Genomic DNA, 18,100 nt, shown 5'->3' with positions numbered 1-18,100 from the left:
CTTGAGGTTGGGCTCCCCAAATGGGGTAGTGTCGTAGGGCATTTAGCATTCCTGAAATTAATAGTTGATGAGGACTTAAATAATGTCATGATTTTCCCCCTGAACATTCCAGCTGGTCATTTCTTTTAGGCACTTTTTTTTGGTCTAAGTTTATCTACCTCTGAATACACCTTTCTACTTTTGAACCACACTCCTTACAATTGAATCCTCATCACGGTTAGAAAGCTTGTTTTAAAAATATGCGGTGACAGTATATTCAAAGTCTCAGGTTCTCATACTTTTGTTTTCAAACAAAGCCAATCTCTTCATATGTATTCATCACACAAGAAGCAGAGCAGTTCACATACTAGATCTTCAGGGGCTGTTAATGACTGGAGCTTTTCTTCTCAGGCTCGAGGAGTTATGTCTGCTCCAAGTATCTGTAAGTAGATTCACTGTTTGCTGAGGGTCAGGATAGCGGGTTAAGAAGGAGTACGTTATTTTCACCTGAGTAGATACTTTCTTTGAAGGAAATTCATCAGTTGTGTGGGCCATGGAATTTGGGAAGCTCCCGGGAATGTTGTTCTATTTAAGAAAATGCTGACTTACTCTGTGGTTTATTCTAGATGTTGGATGGGTGGTCAACAAGTCATGCTGGGGAGATGGCAGCCTGAGGCTAGAGAGGCAATTGGTTTACAAATTAGAAAAAGTGAACTGACCCCCACAAGACTTCGGCCTCATCAGCTCCTTGCCACTTGTGGTGTGCTGTTTGACAGCCCTTATTTCTAATTCTCAGCCTGAAGCCTGAAACCAAAACCTCAAAAGCCCCTTTGAAGAATCAAATAAAATTCTGCGTCTTATGGATATGTTTAGTATGTATTTACACACACACACAGAAGAAACCGTTATTTGATGTTGGGAGCAATGTTGTTGAAAAGGGTGTCAATGTACCTTTAACTCTAGAAATACTTTATATAAAAGGATCAGGCCCGTGATGACATGTTTAACTGTTGCAAGTAGATTTTAGGTCCTTTGAGTAGAAATGGTCTCATCCCCAGAGATCTCAGCAAGTCTTCCAGCTCCTGTTCCACCTCCCACCAGCCTCCTGGCTCATGGGTGTGTTGAGCACCGAGGACTGGACATAATCGGCCCAACATGTTAACAATTTTTATACGTAATAAGAGCAGATGAAATCTTTGTTGTCAACTATAAACTTACCAAATGCCCATGGTTTCTTGGTCCTCAACGATATGCATTAAAAAGCTGGTTTATTTGTTCATTTGCTTGGGTAAAACAACAAGCTGATGTTAATCTTGAGCTGAAATAATTTTCCTCAACAGGTTATGTGGCTCATGAGTTTATTTTGGATACAAGACCCTTCAAAAAGTCTGCAAATATTGAGGCCGTCGATGTGGCCAAGAGGCTTCAGGATTATGGTGAGCGGTCTCCCGGGAGTGACCCCTTGTAGGGGAACTTGGGTTTTTGACATTCATGTAGCTGCCCATGCTGGCTATGGACCACAGACTGAATGTTCAGGTACCACAGTAAACTGATCCACAGGCTAAATGGGGATCTGGGGGCTGTGGATAGAGAAAAAGCTTTCCCCATGACTCCATTGGTACCGTCCTTCAAAAGATATTAAATCATGCATCTTGAATCCATCAGCAGCTAGGTAAAGAAGTCTTTATAGTTAACAAAGTTAAAAATCCCAAAGAAAATGATTGCTGCTCTCTGCCCATGTTTCTGGTAAATCCTTCCACCTATCCGACTCCTGGTAAACAGAGAGGTCCATGAAAGTGAAGGAAGTGAAGCAGGCATCCTGTAGGAGTGTTAGAAAAGATGAGTGGCATTTGAGTTTTATAGCCACCTCAGTCGTGGCATAGCTGTTTCAGCTGCTTATAGAGATGAAGGAATAGGTGCACCTTGTTTTCACAGAGATGATGTGATTTTCTGTGAAGTCTTTTATCTGTGTGTTGTTAGTGGATGTTCACTCAGCACAGCCCTTATTAAAATACATTTTCTTAGTGACATTATTAATAACATCACAGAACCTTCAATTCTCAGGAAGGCTAAGTTGGGGAGAACTTTGCCTTTTGATGGATGTGGAGTCCTATCTGAATTTTAAGATGATTTGAATGACTTCTTTTAATAAGGAATGTAAAAACTTTAATAATTTAATAGTTTTACTACCGTATCATAACGGGAGTCCCACGTGTGTGACTCACTTCTCTCGTAAATGATCTTATTATGTAGAGTTACACTGATAATAAATGGGAAAACCAGAGACAGTTTTCATTAATGAAATTAGCAATTACCTCAAAATCTCCTGTTGGCTGCTCCTATGACCTGACTTAACTTCCCAGGCAATGGCTGAGTGATGGCTGATTCAGGTTAAGGCTTCCCTTCTGAGATGTGTGGTCTGTATCCCGCATCTGACTGCAGCAGCATTTGCAGGGAGGGAGCTGGGGGATGGAGGTAGGAGGGAAGTGGTATTTGAGGTTACTGCCCAGTATTTCCAAGTTCTGCTCTATCTACAACCTTGATATTTTGATGTTTGATAGAGTGATGGCTACGCTTGCCCTAAGCCCAGAATTGTCCAGGTGCCTGGCACATAGGAGGCACTCAGAACAATTGTGCTTAATAAGTGAGAGAATGAATGAATGGCTAAGTAAAAAAAAACAACAGTGAAAATGACAGCACAGATTCTGGGTCTAAATCACCTACTGAATCAGAATTACTGATTATACTAGGGGTGAGGCCTAGTAATCTGTGTTTACAAGCACTCTATGGATGAGTCCTATCAGGTGAGTGTGGGGCATGCTGCCATACGGCAGAGATTTCCAAACTTAACCTGATTCTGATATGAGTTTTTAAAGGCTCATACCTTGGATTTCCTGAATCAGGGTTAAAATCCAGGAATCCATGTTTCCATGACAACTCAGATGGTTCCAGATATGGGAACCACTACAGCAGAAAATACTGCATTTGCTCACACATGGAATTGAGGTCAGACTTAATGGGTAATGAGATCAGCTTGTTGTTTAAAAAAGAAATCCCTTTCTGATTTGGGTGACACAGTTGTAGGCATTTGTCAAAATTCATTAAATTGTACACTTAAGATTTGTGTATTTCGCAATAAGTAAACTATCACAAAAATATGGGGACAGATATTGAATTCAGATATTGAATTCTAGCTAATAATATGCATGCTGAAGTGTTCAAGGGGGAAGTGTGCTGATGACTGCAACATGCTTGGAAATGCATCAAAACTAAGACGGATGCCTTAGATATGTGATAGGAATAGATAACTAGATTATGTGATAAAGCAAACAGAGCATCATTGTAGATTCTAGGTAGAATGTGTATGGGTGTTCACTCTACAGTCCTTTCAACTTATCGGTATATTTGAACAATTTTATAATAAAATGTTGAGAAGACAATCCCTTAAAGAATGCAGGCATGACTCTATAAAGGACTCCACGTAATGATGCACACCAGAATTGGGAACCATTGCCCTCCAGGGCCAACTTAGTTGACAGAAATATCAACCTGGGAGCTGTTCTTCATCTTTTAAAGTTTCACAGGAAAAAGTGTAAGAATTGGGAAAAAGTTGTTTTTGGCTTTTGTCCATGAAATCTCTCTCTTGACCATGAAATCTCTCTCTTGACCATGTGTCTTGTCGATTCATCTTAACATGTGAAAGCTTTTGGAAACATAGAAATACCTTCAGCTGTATTCAGTGTAAAGGTGAAGACTTTCTACATCCTGGGCAAGCCTCAGTTTCCTCATCTGTAAAATAGGGACAGTAACACTCACCCCAGCCTCCTTAATGCTTGTTACCTCATTATTTAACTTTTGGTAGGCTATAATATTTTAATTTCTCTTAACTGAAAGTAATACATGAACATTATAAAAAGATTCTAAAACAAAGTGAAATAAAAACCCTAGTCTCATTTTCTGGCAATAACCCTGTTAAAATTTTAGTATTTATTCTTCAAAGCAGCTTCCCTCCTAAAATATACATACATATATAAAGTGTATGTATATATATACACATACACACATATATAAATGTGTATATATATAAATACTTTTGTCATTTTAAAAATAGAAACGAGACAGTATCATTAGGTAGCTTGTCTTTTTCACTTAAGTTGGGTAAACATTCAAAAATATTAACAAATATACATTTAAATACTAAGAATGGTTGCATATTTATTGTATGGAAGCCCAGTAAAATTTGCGTAACCAATCCTCTATTGTTGGATGTTAGGTTATTTCCTAAGCTTTTCTTCCATAAATAGTGCTAAAATGAATCCCTAGATATATACGGTAGCAAATTTATCAGATTATTTTCCTTGGGATAAACTATAAGATGGGGAGGGTCTCGTCTTCCAAATTGGGGAGGTTAAAGTTAGTGACACAAGTTCCTCCATCTTCTTTGCAGGATTTCATGCCCCTACCATGTCCTGGCCAGTGGCAGGCACTCTCATGATTGAGCCCACTGAGTCGGAAGACAAGGCAGAGCTGGATAGGTTCTGCGATGCCATGATCAGCATTCGGCAGGAAATCGCCGACATTGAGGAGGGCCGCATCGACCCCAGGGTCAATCCACTGAAGGTACGTAGGCACTGGTACTTTATCTAAAATATCTCAGAGAGTAGAAAACAGTGTCTGGATGGTGTGCCGGCAACCTCTGAAGTCTTACTGGAAGATGATATTCTTGCCTAGAATAAGGCCATTCTTCTGAGCAGACTATACGTTCATTACCTGGAAGTTTAAATCTTCTTGAATCAACACAACAGTGGTTACTCAAGTATAATGTGGTTATTTCTTTTCTTTCTTTCTTTTTTTTTTTTTTTAAGATTTTTTTGATGTGGACCATTTTTAAAGTCTTTATTGAATTTGTTACAATATTGCTTCTGTTTTGTTTCTGTTTTTTGGCCACAAGGCATGTGGGATCTTAGCTCCCTGACCAGGGATGGAACCCGCAACACCTTGCATTGGAAGGCAAAGTCTTAACCACTGGACTGCCAGGGAAGCCCCGAATGTGGTTATTTCTGATATGTTTTAACTTTATGTATGCGTTTGGTGGTTGCGGGAGCTATTTACCCCACAAGGACCCAGTTGGCTTCCAAAGGAGGGAGCAGAGGCTGAAGGACCCTATATAGTTGGAGAAGTCTTATCATTCTGTGTCTCTGTTTGATGCACTCTCCTGAGATTATTTACCTTATAAACTCTGGATAAAGATATTCTTTTATTGGAGTAGTTATCTCTTAGAACAACCAGAATGGTACTTGGCCTGAATGTTTTACCATGTTTATGGTCTACACTGGAAAAAAAATTGTTAGGCATTACTTCGCCTCTTCCAAAATATGTTCCTTTTATATCTGGTCGGAGCTCTAAGTTCTGCATTAGGTCCAGACGTTATTAAGCTGAGGGATCATGAATTGAGAATACCTCGAAGGCTGTGGTTCTGTTGTTATGGCTTCAAGCCAGAGGAGTATGAGATGTTCAGGGGAGCTCAGACAAGTTCCAGAGCTGCCCAGCTGAAGGTGGAGGGCTGGGGCCAATGGCTGGTGGGAGAAGGCCAGCACCGTGCTCAGTGTGAGTTTGACAGGGTAGTGGAGGAATATAATATGATTTGCTCTCATTATTATTTCTCTTTTCTCTGGATTCTTTCAGGGTTTAGGCAGTTTTTTAAAAAATAGCAATAGACATCTAAAGAATACAATACTGAGATACAAAAGCAAGTGGAGGATAATACTCACAGGATGATATAAGGTTTAAAAGCGTACCAAACTAGGCTCTATGCAGTTTATTAATATATGCAGTAATAGTATAAAAACATGATGAGAATTGTGACAACCAAATTCAAGGTAGTGGTTATCGCTGGGGAGGAGGGCCAGCAATAAGATGGAAAGGGGATATGCAGGCAGCTTCAACTGTATCTGTAATGTTTCTTGTTTTAAAAGGTTAAGAAATATGACAAAAATGTTGATTTATGTTGGGTGCTTATTTTATTACTATAACTTTCTGATATTTAAAATATTTCACAATAAAAATTTTCCTACCAAAATTTCCTTCCCCCCAAACTGTAACAAAACCACCACCCTCCATCCATGGGCTTCCATCACCTCACTGGTTGATGTGACGTGCGGAAGGAAAAGGCAGTGTTCTGCTCTGACCCCTCTCCCATCCATGTCTCTGTCTCAGATGTCTCCACACTCGTTGACCTGCGTCACGTCCTCCCACTGGGATCGGCCGTATTCCAGAGAGGTGGCAGCATTCCCACTCGTAAGTTCTCCTCTGAAACTGGATGTGCCAGCTGGTCCACGTTCATGTGTGTATGAGGGGCCATCACCTGCTCTGAGGGGCTCCCACTCTTGCTGTCTCCTCACCATAGTGACCACATGTAGGACACCTTTGCAGAACAATGCAGAACACAGGAATTGGCTTTCAGAGCTCTTGAGGTCAGAGTCAGAATGCCAACCAGGGGCCTGGGAATCCTCAGGGTGCACAGTGCAGGAAGACCAAATGGGAGTCCCTGTCAAGTGGATCGATGTTTTCTACCATCATCCAACAGAGAGATGGCCCCAAATGCAGTCTTTCTCCCCTTTGATTCTTAGGTGAAGGTGCTCTGTGGTATGCTCGGCAGAGTAGGGACAGGGGGATTCGGATGGACAGTAATGAAGGAGGTTGGATTTTAGCTTTTTATACTTTTTGAGTACTTGTTGGGCTAATGGTACCTCAGGCCGTGGGAATATCATTGCAGTTTCCTCTTCCCCACCGAGAGAAACCTCTCAGAATATCCCGGAAGATTTCTGTCTTTTGTCCCTTGCAGCCCTTCGTGAAACCAGAAAACAAATTCTGGCCAACCATTGCCCGGATTGATGACATCTATGGAGATCAGCACCTGGTTTGTACCTGCCCACCCATGGATGTTTACGAGTCTCCATTTTCTGAACAGAAGAGGGCCTCTTCTTAGTCTTCTCTCCCTAAGTTCAAGTGACTGATTTAATGGCTTTGGAGTGCCTGATAAAGAAATGTTTCACTTTCCACCACAGACTCAAGTAGGGGTTTTATATACTGTGTATATTTTTGTAACATGTCTCAAGGTAAATGTAAATACAATTAGCATAGTGAGTGGAAGCTCATTGTTGGAAGATTGATTTGCTTTGGTGCCTCTGCTTTCACATGTAGCAGTTGATGTTCAAGTTGCCTTGATCGGGACCACTTAGTTTTTTGCGTAGAAAATTTGGGGTGTGCTAGTAACTTTAACTTCAATGTAGCAAGTTTGCAGTATAGAGACTATACTGGAGATCCGATAGACATATTTTTATTCCAAATAAGTCCTTGTGGACTGTGCCATCTGTGGGAAATCCCAGGGCAAATGTTTACATTTTGTATACACTGAAGAAATCTTTTTCATCCTACTAATTTGCCTAATCTGTAATAGTATTTCTGAGTGTTCTCCTTTTTCCATGTGTGTAGTTTTTTAAAAATCTGCAATTAATAATATTCTAATAAAAGCATTGCAATTTGAAGAATGCCTTCTTGGTCCACTTTCCAATGTTAACTCCCATGTACCCTAGTTTCAGAGGAGTTCGAAGGATAATGAGAATACCCAACCCAGCAGAACCGTTACATTATTAGTTGTGTCTTTGGCTAAAGAAACAGTTTGTATGTCTCGGTTAGCAGTGAATGCCACTTTAGCCCTTTCTGATAGAATTGTGTTTGGCTGCATATAACTGAAAAACAACCACAGCAGTTTAATTAAATAGTTCATTTTTCCTCATTTAACAGTAAGTCCAGAGGTAATAAGCCAAGGGGTAGTCTTCAGTCTTCCTGTTCTGCCCCCTTTGCATATAGTCTTCATCCTCACGGTCTTAAGATGGCTACTGCATACCTGGGCATCACATACCCATTCTAGGCAGGAAAAAGGAGGAAAAACAAAAGGCAGATTCCATCCAAGTCAGCTGCTTTTGAAATGCTTTCCCAGAGGTTCCACCCAGTAACTTCTGCTTACTTTTAACTGGCCAGGCTTGTTTCAAATTGCCACTCCTAGCTGCAAGGGAGTATGAGAAGGTCTTTTACCTGGGCATGTTACTGCCCCAAAGAAAACCAGAAGTTTGTTAACTGAAGAAAAGGAGAAGAATGAGTTTCAGGTAGGCAACTAGCACGCCTGCCACAAATAACTTTTCCCTAGAAATAGCAAATGCTTCATATGTTCTTCCCCAAAAGTTATGGAGCATCTGCTCTAACCCTGACTACTTGGTTCCTTGTTTGTTACTCAACCAACCATTATTCAAGCTATTATGATAGTGACATGGACGAAAGGTCTGCGTGCTCTATTGAATGCTCTGCAAGCGGTCTACTCATTCTCACACTTAAAAGTTTGTAGAACTGTTCATTTCAGCCTAACTAAGCAGTAGCGAAGTGATGGGATCCATGGTTCCTTTTTTACATAATAATTAAATGATTAATATCTGTTGAGTACTTCTCAGGTACTATTCTAAGTGTTTATTATTTCATTGGCGCCTCACAACATTCCACTTTTATACGAGGGGGAAGGTATGGAGAGATGCCCAAGGTCACACAGCTGATGAGAAAGAACAGCCAGAATTTGAACCCAGGCTGAACAACTCCAGTTCCTACCGGTGTAAACTGGGTACCACACTGCCGTGGTCACCACACACCTGGAGACTCTGCCCTTCCTGAGCTGGAAACCAGGCTTTCAACACAGACTGACCATCAGGGAATGGAGTAGCCCCTTCTGAGGAAGGACAAGCATGTGTAAACAAACCATCAGAGTGAACAGCAAGTCTTTTCTTTCTTATCAGACTGTAAAGTGTTAATGGTCGAGTGCCCAAGTTGTTTCCACAGCTGGTCATCCACTGCTTGCCCTGGAATATGTTAGGGGCAAAAGCAGGTGATTTAGAGAGTTGAAGTAAACTGTTTGTCTTCACTATTAAGTCGCTCATGCATTCACCTGAGGCTTGTGCCATCTTTCCCTGCTCTGGGTCTTTGCCCGTGTGGTATCCTCCACCTGGAGCACTTGTCCCCGTCACCTTTGCTTTGCTGGCTCCCGTTTGTTCTTCATGTTTCAGCATCTCTTCAGGAGGTCTTCTGCATGTCTCCATGAAATGGGCTGTCTTATTTTCTAGCTTGGCACTCAGTTTGTTATCCTACACTCTTTTGCACAGTTAGTAATTATTCTGTTTACTTGGTTTTTGTCTGCCTCATTAAACTAAGTTTTCTGAGAGCAGGGACCATATCTCATTCATCATTGGATTACCTGTGCTGAGCTGGGGTCTTCCACATCGTATGTGTTCAACAAACAAATATAAATTGAATGAATGAAGGAATGATCCTTGATCTCAAAGAGGGACACTGCCATGGAAACCAGTATTCCCAATGCATGCTGTGAGGGTTCTATTAAAGCTAAGTACAAAAATGCCAGGCCTTGGAGACACGCCTCTGGACAGGCTTTGTGTAGTTCCCCCTCACCCCCACCTTGTGATAAAATTTACCATTTTAAATTATTCAATTCAGGGGCATTAAGTACCTACAAAATGTTATGGAGAATATACCTTTTGAGCACTCTTGAAGATGAGGAGTCTGATGTAGACACACACATACATCCTGTGAATCGGGCATCCCCTTGGCCTTCTCACAGCCCTGGGACAGGCCACAGGCCACTCCTGGAACAACCCTCGCCTTGCAGCTGTGTGTCATAGAGGGGAAGGGCCCCAGCTCAGTCTGAAAACCCCATGAAGGATTTCCCTGGTGGTGCAGTGGTTAAGAATCCACCTGCCAATGCAGGGGACACGGGTTCGAGCCCTGGTCCGGGAAGATCCCACATACCGCGGAGCAAGTAAGCCCGTGCGCCACAACTACTGAGCCTGCACTCTAGAGCCCGCGAGCCACAACTACTGAAGCCCACGTGCCACAACTACTGAGCCCACACACCTAGAACCCGTGCAGCGCAACAAGAGAAGCCACCGCAATAAGAAGCCCGCGCACCGCAACGAAGAGTAGCCCCCGCTCGCTGCAACTAGAGAAAGCCCATGCGCAGCAATGAAGACCCAACACAGCCAAAAATAAATAAATAATAATAATTTAAAAAAAACAAACAAACCATGAACCCTCTAGATACATATAGGTAACGTGTTTTCCAATGACCAAACTGGTGCCTTTCATCCAAATAAAGGATGTAGGTGCCAGTTTTGGGTGCAAGAAGCCATCTGGGACAAGCAGTTTGGAAGTTGAGATGTTAGCACTTTGAGAGGTTTGCAGGGCTCTGGGACAGAACGTTTGGCTCAGACATCAGCCAGGGTTAGGGATGTTACCTAGGGCAGTGGTTTTCAAACCTTAGTGTGTCTAGATCACCAGAAGGGCTTATAGACAACAGAATGCTGAGCCCTGACGCATTTCTGATTCAGTACGTCTGGGGCAGGGCCGGAGAATTTGCATTTCTAACAAGCCCCAGGTTTTGTTGCCTCTCAGCTTTCTTTGTTCACATTTCAGGGACATTTCCAGAACTCTAAGCCTTTAAGGGATGGGTCTGGGGAGGCAGGTAGGGGTGAGGAAGAGGCTGGACTTAGTCAACCTTGCATCTTTTATGCAAATCTTACCATTTTAAGAGGAAAATCCCTCTATGACCGGAGCAGACTGTCCTAGAGCCGATGCCACCTGTGCTTCCGCCTTGTCTGGCCTGCTAGGCTCGCTCCTGCCATTTGGAAAACAAATCAGCTTTATTATCAATAAGAAGCCAATTGGAGACTGTGGTTTTAGATCTCTAGCTGGAAGGGCTTGCTTCTCCATTTTCACCCCCATGCTTCAGCAATCTAAGCCCGGGGACACCCCACTGAAGAAAAAAGCTTGAGTCTGTAGAGCAGATACGCTAATCCAGAATTGCTGCCCTGTGCTGATCCCAGGTGAAGGGGGGAGATAATAAGGGGGGGGGCTTCCCCAGTGCTAGTGGAGTAACGTGGGTTCATCATCAATCACCTCCTCTGTGGAGAGCAGTAAGAGGTAAGCCATGAGGCAGGAGTGTTACATCAGCTGAGGTCATTCCAGAATGTCCAGAAGATAAGAATCCAGGAAGCAGGAGTTGGTGCCCAACACAGAGCATACTACTCTCGTTAAGTCTGTTTATTTTCCTGCTGGGTGTAGTGCAGGATAGCAACCAGAGTACTTGCTTTGTAGTCAGACTGCCTGGGGTGGTATCCCAGCTCCCCTGTATCGTACCTGTATGGCCTCAGAGAAGATAATTAGCATCTCTGAGCCTCAGTCTCCTTATCTGTAAGATGACATTACCACTCCTAGGTGAGAGAGAATTCGATATATTGTTTGGAACCTGGCACAAAGTAAGTGCTCCTAAGTGTTAGCTCCTGTTATTATCCTCATCTTCACTTAGGATCTAGTGTCCTATTCTATACATCCTGCACTCCCTGTTCCAGCACAGGAGTCCTGACTCCAGTTTGACTTACCTTGCATTCAGATCCATCTTCTTTCCCTTTCCATTCCTAACGGCCCTTTTCCTCTGGACCACCAGAGAAAGTGGGAGGAACACGAGCTGTGACTTCATACGGATCTGGATTAAATTCTCAGATATACCAACTGTTTTGAGACAACAGGCAAATTCACTTATCCTTTCTGCACTTCAGTTACTTAAGGTATAAAATAGCAATAGTAAAAGTACTTACCTCAGTCAGCCTTGTTGTAAGGATTAAACAAGACAGCGTGAGCACTTGGCATAGTGTCTGGTACCTAGAAATCACTAACTTATTCAGCAAACTGACTGAGCCGTTATGTACCAGGCACCATTCTAAATGACAGAGATACAAGATGAACAAGAAAGTTAAGGCCTTTCATGGGACGTCAATTCTAGATGGACGAACACATCAAGACTTCACAGTATTAAATGTTCTTTAGAAAACAAAAACCAATATGGTCTGTGGGTGGGTGGCGTTTGGGAATCCTTTATATTAGGTGACCAGGGAATGATTCTCTTACAAGGTGACTTTCAGGCTAAAATCTGAACAAAAAGAAGCCAGCCATGACTAGACGTGGAGAAGGGGCGAAGGGGGTGTTCAGGAAGAGGGAGAAGCATATTTGAAGGCCTTAGTATCTGTATTCTCCATCTTATTTAGCATTTGGTTATCTTCAGTCTCATATGTAAAGGGTTTTAAGAATCTCTGGGAAATAGGGAAGGAAGAAAGAAGATGAGGAATAAACGCTGGGTCGAAGAAAGGTGTCCGAATCTTTCTGGAGTCAAGAAGGGGGAGGAGGGGTTTGAGCCTAGAGTCGAGATCATAGGGAAGAAAATAGGGTCCAGAGAGGAAAAACGGGACCCCGGCTCAGGATGGAGGGCTTTGAGGGAAAAGGAGAAAAGATATTGGGGGGGGGCGGTCCTTGGGTCAGGAAGGGAGGGAAGGATTTGTAATTGGGGAAGGAGGGAGGGAAGAGAACTGAAAGTGGGAAGAAGGTGCAGGTTAGGAACAGGAAGGAAATGGGGGAGGAAGTGGTAGGGGTCTGTGGTAGGGATGGGGAGAAGGATTCAGATGTGGAAGAGGAAAGAACATCATTAGCTCAGTGACAAGGCAGATGAAAGAAATACTGGGGGGAAAGAAAAGGCAGATGGGGGGGTAGGGGAGGTGGGAGAAAGTTCTCCAGGGTGAGAAGGAAGAGAAGGGAGTCAAGCGCATGAACAATTGGCCCAATTAAGGAGGCAGGAGAGAACTCCCTCAAATTAGGAAGAGGAGAGAAATCAAGAGAATGGGGAAGGGGGATGGTTAAGAAGTTGACTTGAGAGCACAGGGTCTGACAAAAGGACAGGGTGGAGGGCAGGAGGAAGCCCAAGCTTGGGAGGGAGGCAGGCCAGCAGTAAGCAGAAGGTGGAGGAAGAGGAGAGAAGCAGTGTTGGGTGGAGGGGTGGGCGGCGAGTGGAAGAAGAGACCTAGGGTCCAAGTTCCCTGGATGAGAAAGAGGCTGGGAGGGGGGCACCAGACATAGTGGAGTGGGAAGGCCTCTCAATAAAGGGGTAGAGGGAGGACCCCATGATTAGGAGGGAAATGTGTGTGGGAGGGGAGGACCCTGAGAGAAGAGGAAGGACAAGGAAGTTTTTCTTAGAAACCAACTAGGCGGCAAGAGTTCTGACTGAGGGAACCATACAGGAGCCAAACCTGAGGCCAGAGGTAAGGAAGTAAGAGGCATGGGGGTGACTACCTCGGGGTTAGGATGTCTGTGAAGTTGAAAACTGAGTCCAGAGAGCAGCAAAGCCCTGAGGACAGGGCGGGTGGAAACCTCCCAGGAAGGGAGCCTGAGGGGCTGGAGGACCCGCCTGCTTATTACTGGCCACAGAAGCAGGCAGGGACCCTGCTGTGTACGACTAACAAAGATGTGTGGTCTGTGCGGGTGAGTTATGATGTTCTTTTTCCTCTTTCTTCCTTCTCCTGTTCATATGTAATTCTTATCGCTTGCTTCATTGAGTACTTGATCTCCCCCTTGCCCCCTCTCCTAGCCCTCCCTGTTCCGGGGGGGCCTCCCAGCTGTAGCTTTACCTTGCCAACTAACTTCCCAGCCTTCGTACACATTGTCCATCTGGAGCTTTTCCCATGTCTTCTCCCCACCTCTCATATATATAACTTCCTCAGGATGGGGAATAAGTCCCTGATATTAAAGAAGCTACAATCTCTGCTGTCAGATCACCCACCCCGAAGTTTGTTTTGGAACATGTAGTCTATCTAGGGGAGGGGGCAGTCTCTGGTGCCTGGAACTGGGAAGGGTTACTGGATACCTTTTCCGTAAAAGCAGTGCTGCTCAATTAGGGTTTAAGAGGCTTTTGAAGGCTAACCTGGAAATCTACCTCTTTCCTCTGTATCACTGTTCCTATGGGAAATATCTGTACAAATTCATAGAAGAGCTTTCATTTTCAACCTACACTAAGTCACAGATTATGGCCATCATTCTTTTACGAATTAAGTTCTGAAATGCAGGTTGGAGATTGCCTATAATTTCTCCTGAATTCAAGAGAATCAATGGACAACGGAAGGTTGAAAAAAAATCAACTACAAATTATTTTTTTAAATGGACCTACATGACTCTCTGGGGGTCTGGATCTCTTATAGAGGTCTAGGGTTTTCAGAACCAATGCAAGAGAATTTCAGTGTGATTTTGATCTGTCTATTGCACTGTAAAAGCACTAGTAAAAGCGTTTGTATAGTTTGGGGTATGACATTTTCAATTTCCTACAAAAGCACTTCTAAAGATCATTTGAAAAAAATAAAACAAAAAACTTGGTGAGATTCATAAGATTTAAGTGCTTTAAGTAACAGCCGAAGTTATAAATTCCCAGAAAACAGGGTGGAATCCAACAGCACCAGGAGTGATATCAGTCATCCTAAAAAAATGCAGAATTTCCCCCAACAGTGCTGCCACTGGGAACTTGATCCAAAATTGCTACTCACTGCAGTAGGAAGCAGCCAAAGTAGAATTAGATTACAAACAGATTCTTTCTTAAAAGTCTGGCATAAAGAATGGAAAAAGATAACTTGCTTGCATTCAAGACATTTTATCCAACGTGAACTGCATAGGAATATTAAAGTTCCCCAAAATAGAAGAACTAGATGTTTTTATTGGTTAAGAGAAGCAGCTTCAATGCATTCCAAAAGACAATGAAGAAAATACTTTCCATGGAAGGAGACAGTTGGGTAGGCTGTTACATAAACTTGCAAATAGCAAAGGAGTGAGTATAGTGTGTGGTGCCAGCCATGTTGGTGGGGTGGGGGGAGTGGGGGGTAGAGAGGAGAGTCAGCATTATTTCTGCATTTTGTCAGAAAGACAGCCTTTAGCCTGGGACAGCGTCTGCCATTCACACCAGTGCTGTCAGTCTGAGGTCTAATGCTCCTGAGCAAGGGGCAGTTTGGGGACGAGAGGCTGAAAGGAGCCAGTTTAGCAGGCTCAGTATCATCCTTAAGCAACTTCATTATTTCCCATAAACGGGTTGCATTTAGGAATGAAGCCCATGGTTTTTACAGTATGAAAACGAGAAGAGTCTCTAAAAAGAAATAGGTGCCATGCAACAACCATTCAGACATTTTCAGATGAAATTCAGTCAGGTTACACACTGGTTCTCTTTAAAATAGTGTCCAAACCTGGTTTTCAAAGAGCAAAAGGATGTAATACAAAAATACTGGAGTAAATAATCAAACAACATAGTGAAGCAGAAAAAGTAGTGGAAAGTAACACAGCCTTGAGCTTAAATTCTAAATCTGCTCCTGACTACCATTAGTGACTTAGGATGAGTAACTCTCTTATCTCCAGTAAAATGGAGATGATGGCATTTACCTCACAGGGTGTGTGAGTAGTAAGTAGTAAGTTGGTATGAAAAATACCAACGGTACTCAATTCTTTTTGGACACAGAATGAACATATACGGGAACTGTTGCTATCCCTGCTACAAAGACATGGATATGCCAGTGAAATACTTCTCTTCCCCCCATTAAAAAACACACATAGGTTCTCAAGGAAGAAAAGGAAATCTCCAGGTGGCAGAAATGAAGAGGGAACCCAAAGGACCTGACACTACGAGGCCCATGGAGGTGGCTGGACTGGATATGTGTCTTAGGAATTGGGATTCCAAAGATGCCAGGGAGGAGATGTTAGGAATCGAGGCTGCAGTTATAATGTATCGTAAGAAGCAGGAATGGGGTATGCTTAGAATTGGGAAAGTTCTGTTCCAATACCAGGACTGAAAAACTGGTATTTCTAGCTCAGGGTCACAGCAGGAAAACAAGCTTTCCCTCCCAGGCCACGGGTGGAAACAAAGTCACTAACAAGAATCTTTGCTACATGTGAATGCAGAAGCCAAATTCATACTAGTTGCATGGTGAAAGAGTCCCATTCAACAAAATTAACAACTGGTTCAGTTAAAAAGTGGGCTAGACTCAAAGAGAAAATTCAGTGAATTGGAAGATATAAGGAAATCACTTAGACCATAGCACAGAGTGGGTAAAGAGATGAAAGATGTAACAGATACTAAGGTATGGAGGGTAGACTGCTACAAACTTCTAGGAGGTCAAGAAGTAGATAGAAAAAATGGGAGGAACAATTATTTTTAAAAGAAAAATTTAAAATTCCAGAACTGCATTTTCAATTTAAAGGAGTACAATGAATCCCAAGCAAAGCAAACAGCAATTAATCCACACCTAGATAGATTTTAGTGAAACTCCAAAGTTATTGGGGGGAAAAACATATATCCTTCAAAGAAATAATCAAAATGACATCCAACTTTTTTCAGCAATAAAAGATGCCAGAACACAATGGAATACCTACAGGATGCTACAGAAAGAATAACTAGCAACCTAGAATTCTAAACCCAGCCAATTTATCTTTCTAAAATCAGTGTGAAAAAAAAACATTTTCAGACCCACAAAGACTGATAAAATTTACTGTTCATAGACTTTCACTGAAAAGTCCATGGTAAAAAAAATCTTGAAGTATTCAACAAGAAACAGTGAGTAAACAGACAAAACTTGTCAAGTAAAACAGCAAGTCATATTTAAAATAACTTGAGTTTTAAAAAATAAGTTATAACAAATACTAAACATTAATAGGTCAGAAAAGGTAATCTGAAGGGAAACAAAAATATATTTGTTTTATTCAGGAAAAAACTGAGCTATTGACCATTTTATAAATATCAATCATATCAATATGCTCTAAAGTGTAGGTAAGTTGAAAGATTAAGGATGATCACAAAATGATAGAAACATTACCTTTCAGTCCAGCGTGTGTGTGTGGCAGGGGTGGGGCGGGGAGGATCAAATCCTCTTCAATTATGAGAATACGGAGGAAAGGTAAGAATTACTCCTGCCTCCTCCATAACAATAAACAAACTGCAATGATAGGAATAAACATTCCAGTATAACACACATGAAGAGACTAAGTTTACCTATTAAAAGAGAAGACTATCTTAAAGCATAAAGTCCAATGAAATAAAAGTTGCAGATTTTAACATTTGAAATACTATATTTTGTTTATGAATACCTAAGTATAAAAATAAACTGAAAAGGCAACACTGAACTCATAATTTCTTGGGAGGGGGAGGGGAATGGGCAGGGTGACTGATGAAAGTATGTCTGCTTTGTTTATAGTATTTTACCCGTTTTTGAAAGGCTACTTGGAGGACTTTGAGTACCACACAAGATGGAGTAAATATATTTCACCTCATTCCTGCTGCTAAATATAACCAAAAACCCTGGACAAAATATATAAAGCAACTATCAAGAGGCTCTGAAAGGTGGAAAAAAGGTGGTAGCCTGGGTAGGCACTTTGGAACTTGAGGAATGACCTGGAGGTTTCCTGGGGTTTTTCTTTTGCCACCTTTTTACTTTCCTGATTTGGGTGCAAGAAAAACCTAAAACCTGAAAACATCAATGGGTACAGATGAAGAAAACAAAAAGCCTGCTCTCATAAGCCAAAGGATGGGAAAAGGGTGACTTGTATAAAAAATCCGTTTGATTATACCTGCCCCATTCCAAGTGAACACCCATCCCCCTACTCACTAGATGTGGCCAAGACTGTGGGGAGGAGCCCTGTGGACCATCCTTGCCCTGTACTGAGTGACCAGCTGCAAAGAGGCAGCATCTTAACCATCCCAACTAGAGGTTGAGGGAGGATTACAGAGAGAAAGAAGCTGGAGAAAGTGTTCCTTTAAATCTGTTAATGAAGTCTTGGGCAGACCCTCAAGCAGACCATGCATGAAACTGACCATAATCAACATGGCAAAGTGAACTATGGGTGGACTACTGCTGAGGTTTCAGATTGGTTTCTGGGTAGCATCCAAGTGGAGGTGGACCAGAATAGCAACGCAGAGGCTTTGAAAATTGACACTGAACCACAAAAGTGGGCCTGAACCCCACTGAACCTAAACAGTTGGCCTTATAAAATAGAAGATTTAAATAGGAATAAGATTCTCATACTACTCAAAATGTCCAGGATCCAGTACAAAATTACTCATCATATAAACTTGAGTAAGAGATATGCGGAAGACCCAAACAAATTTTAGAACTGAAAAATACAATAACCAAAATAGAAAAAACTTACTGGATGGGCT

General features: G+C 42.3%; 1 protein-coding gene across 1 annotated transcript in view; it reads left to right on the top strand.

The window, feature by feature from the left end:
* Positions 1–7,529, top strand: part of GLDC (glycine decarboxylase) — a 96,607-nt gene extending 89,078 nt beyond the window's left edge. Inside the window, exons 22-25 of the mRNA XM_061200411.1 lie at positions 1,320–1,415; positions 4,427–4,599; positions 6,196–6,276; positions 6,824–7,529. Coding sequence (XP_061056394.1) covers positions 1,320–1,415; positions 4,427–4,599; positions 6,196–6,276; positions 6,824–6,967 — 494 coding nt within the window. The 3' untranslated portion in view covers positions 6,968–7,529. The remainder of the gene's footprint in view (positions 1–1,319; positions 1,416–4,426; positions 4,600–6,195; positions 6,277–6,823) is intronic.
* Positions 7,530–18,100: the final 10,571 nt, after the last annotated feature.

Source organism: Eubalaena glacialis, chromosome 9 (assembly GCF_028564815.1).
Source record: "Eubalaena glacialis isolate mEubGla1 chromosome 9, mEubGla1.1.hap2.+ XY, whole genome shotgun sequence".
Classification (NCBI taxonomy): domain Eukaryota; kingdom Metazoa; phylum Chordata; class Mammalia; order Artiodactyla; family Balaenidae; genus Eubalaena; species Eubalaena glacialis.
Note: the sequence above shows the minus strand (reverse complement) of the source record. Positions and strands in the feature narration are given on the sequence as shown.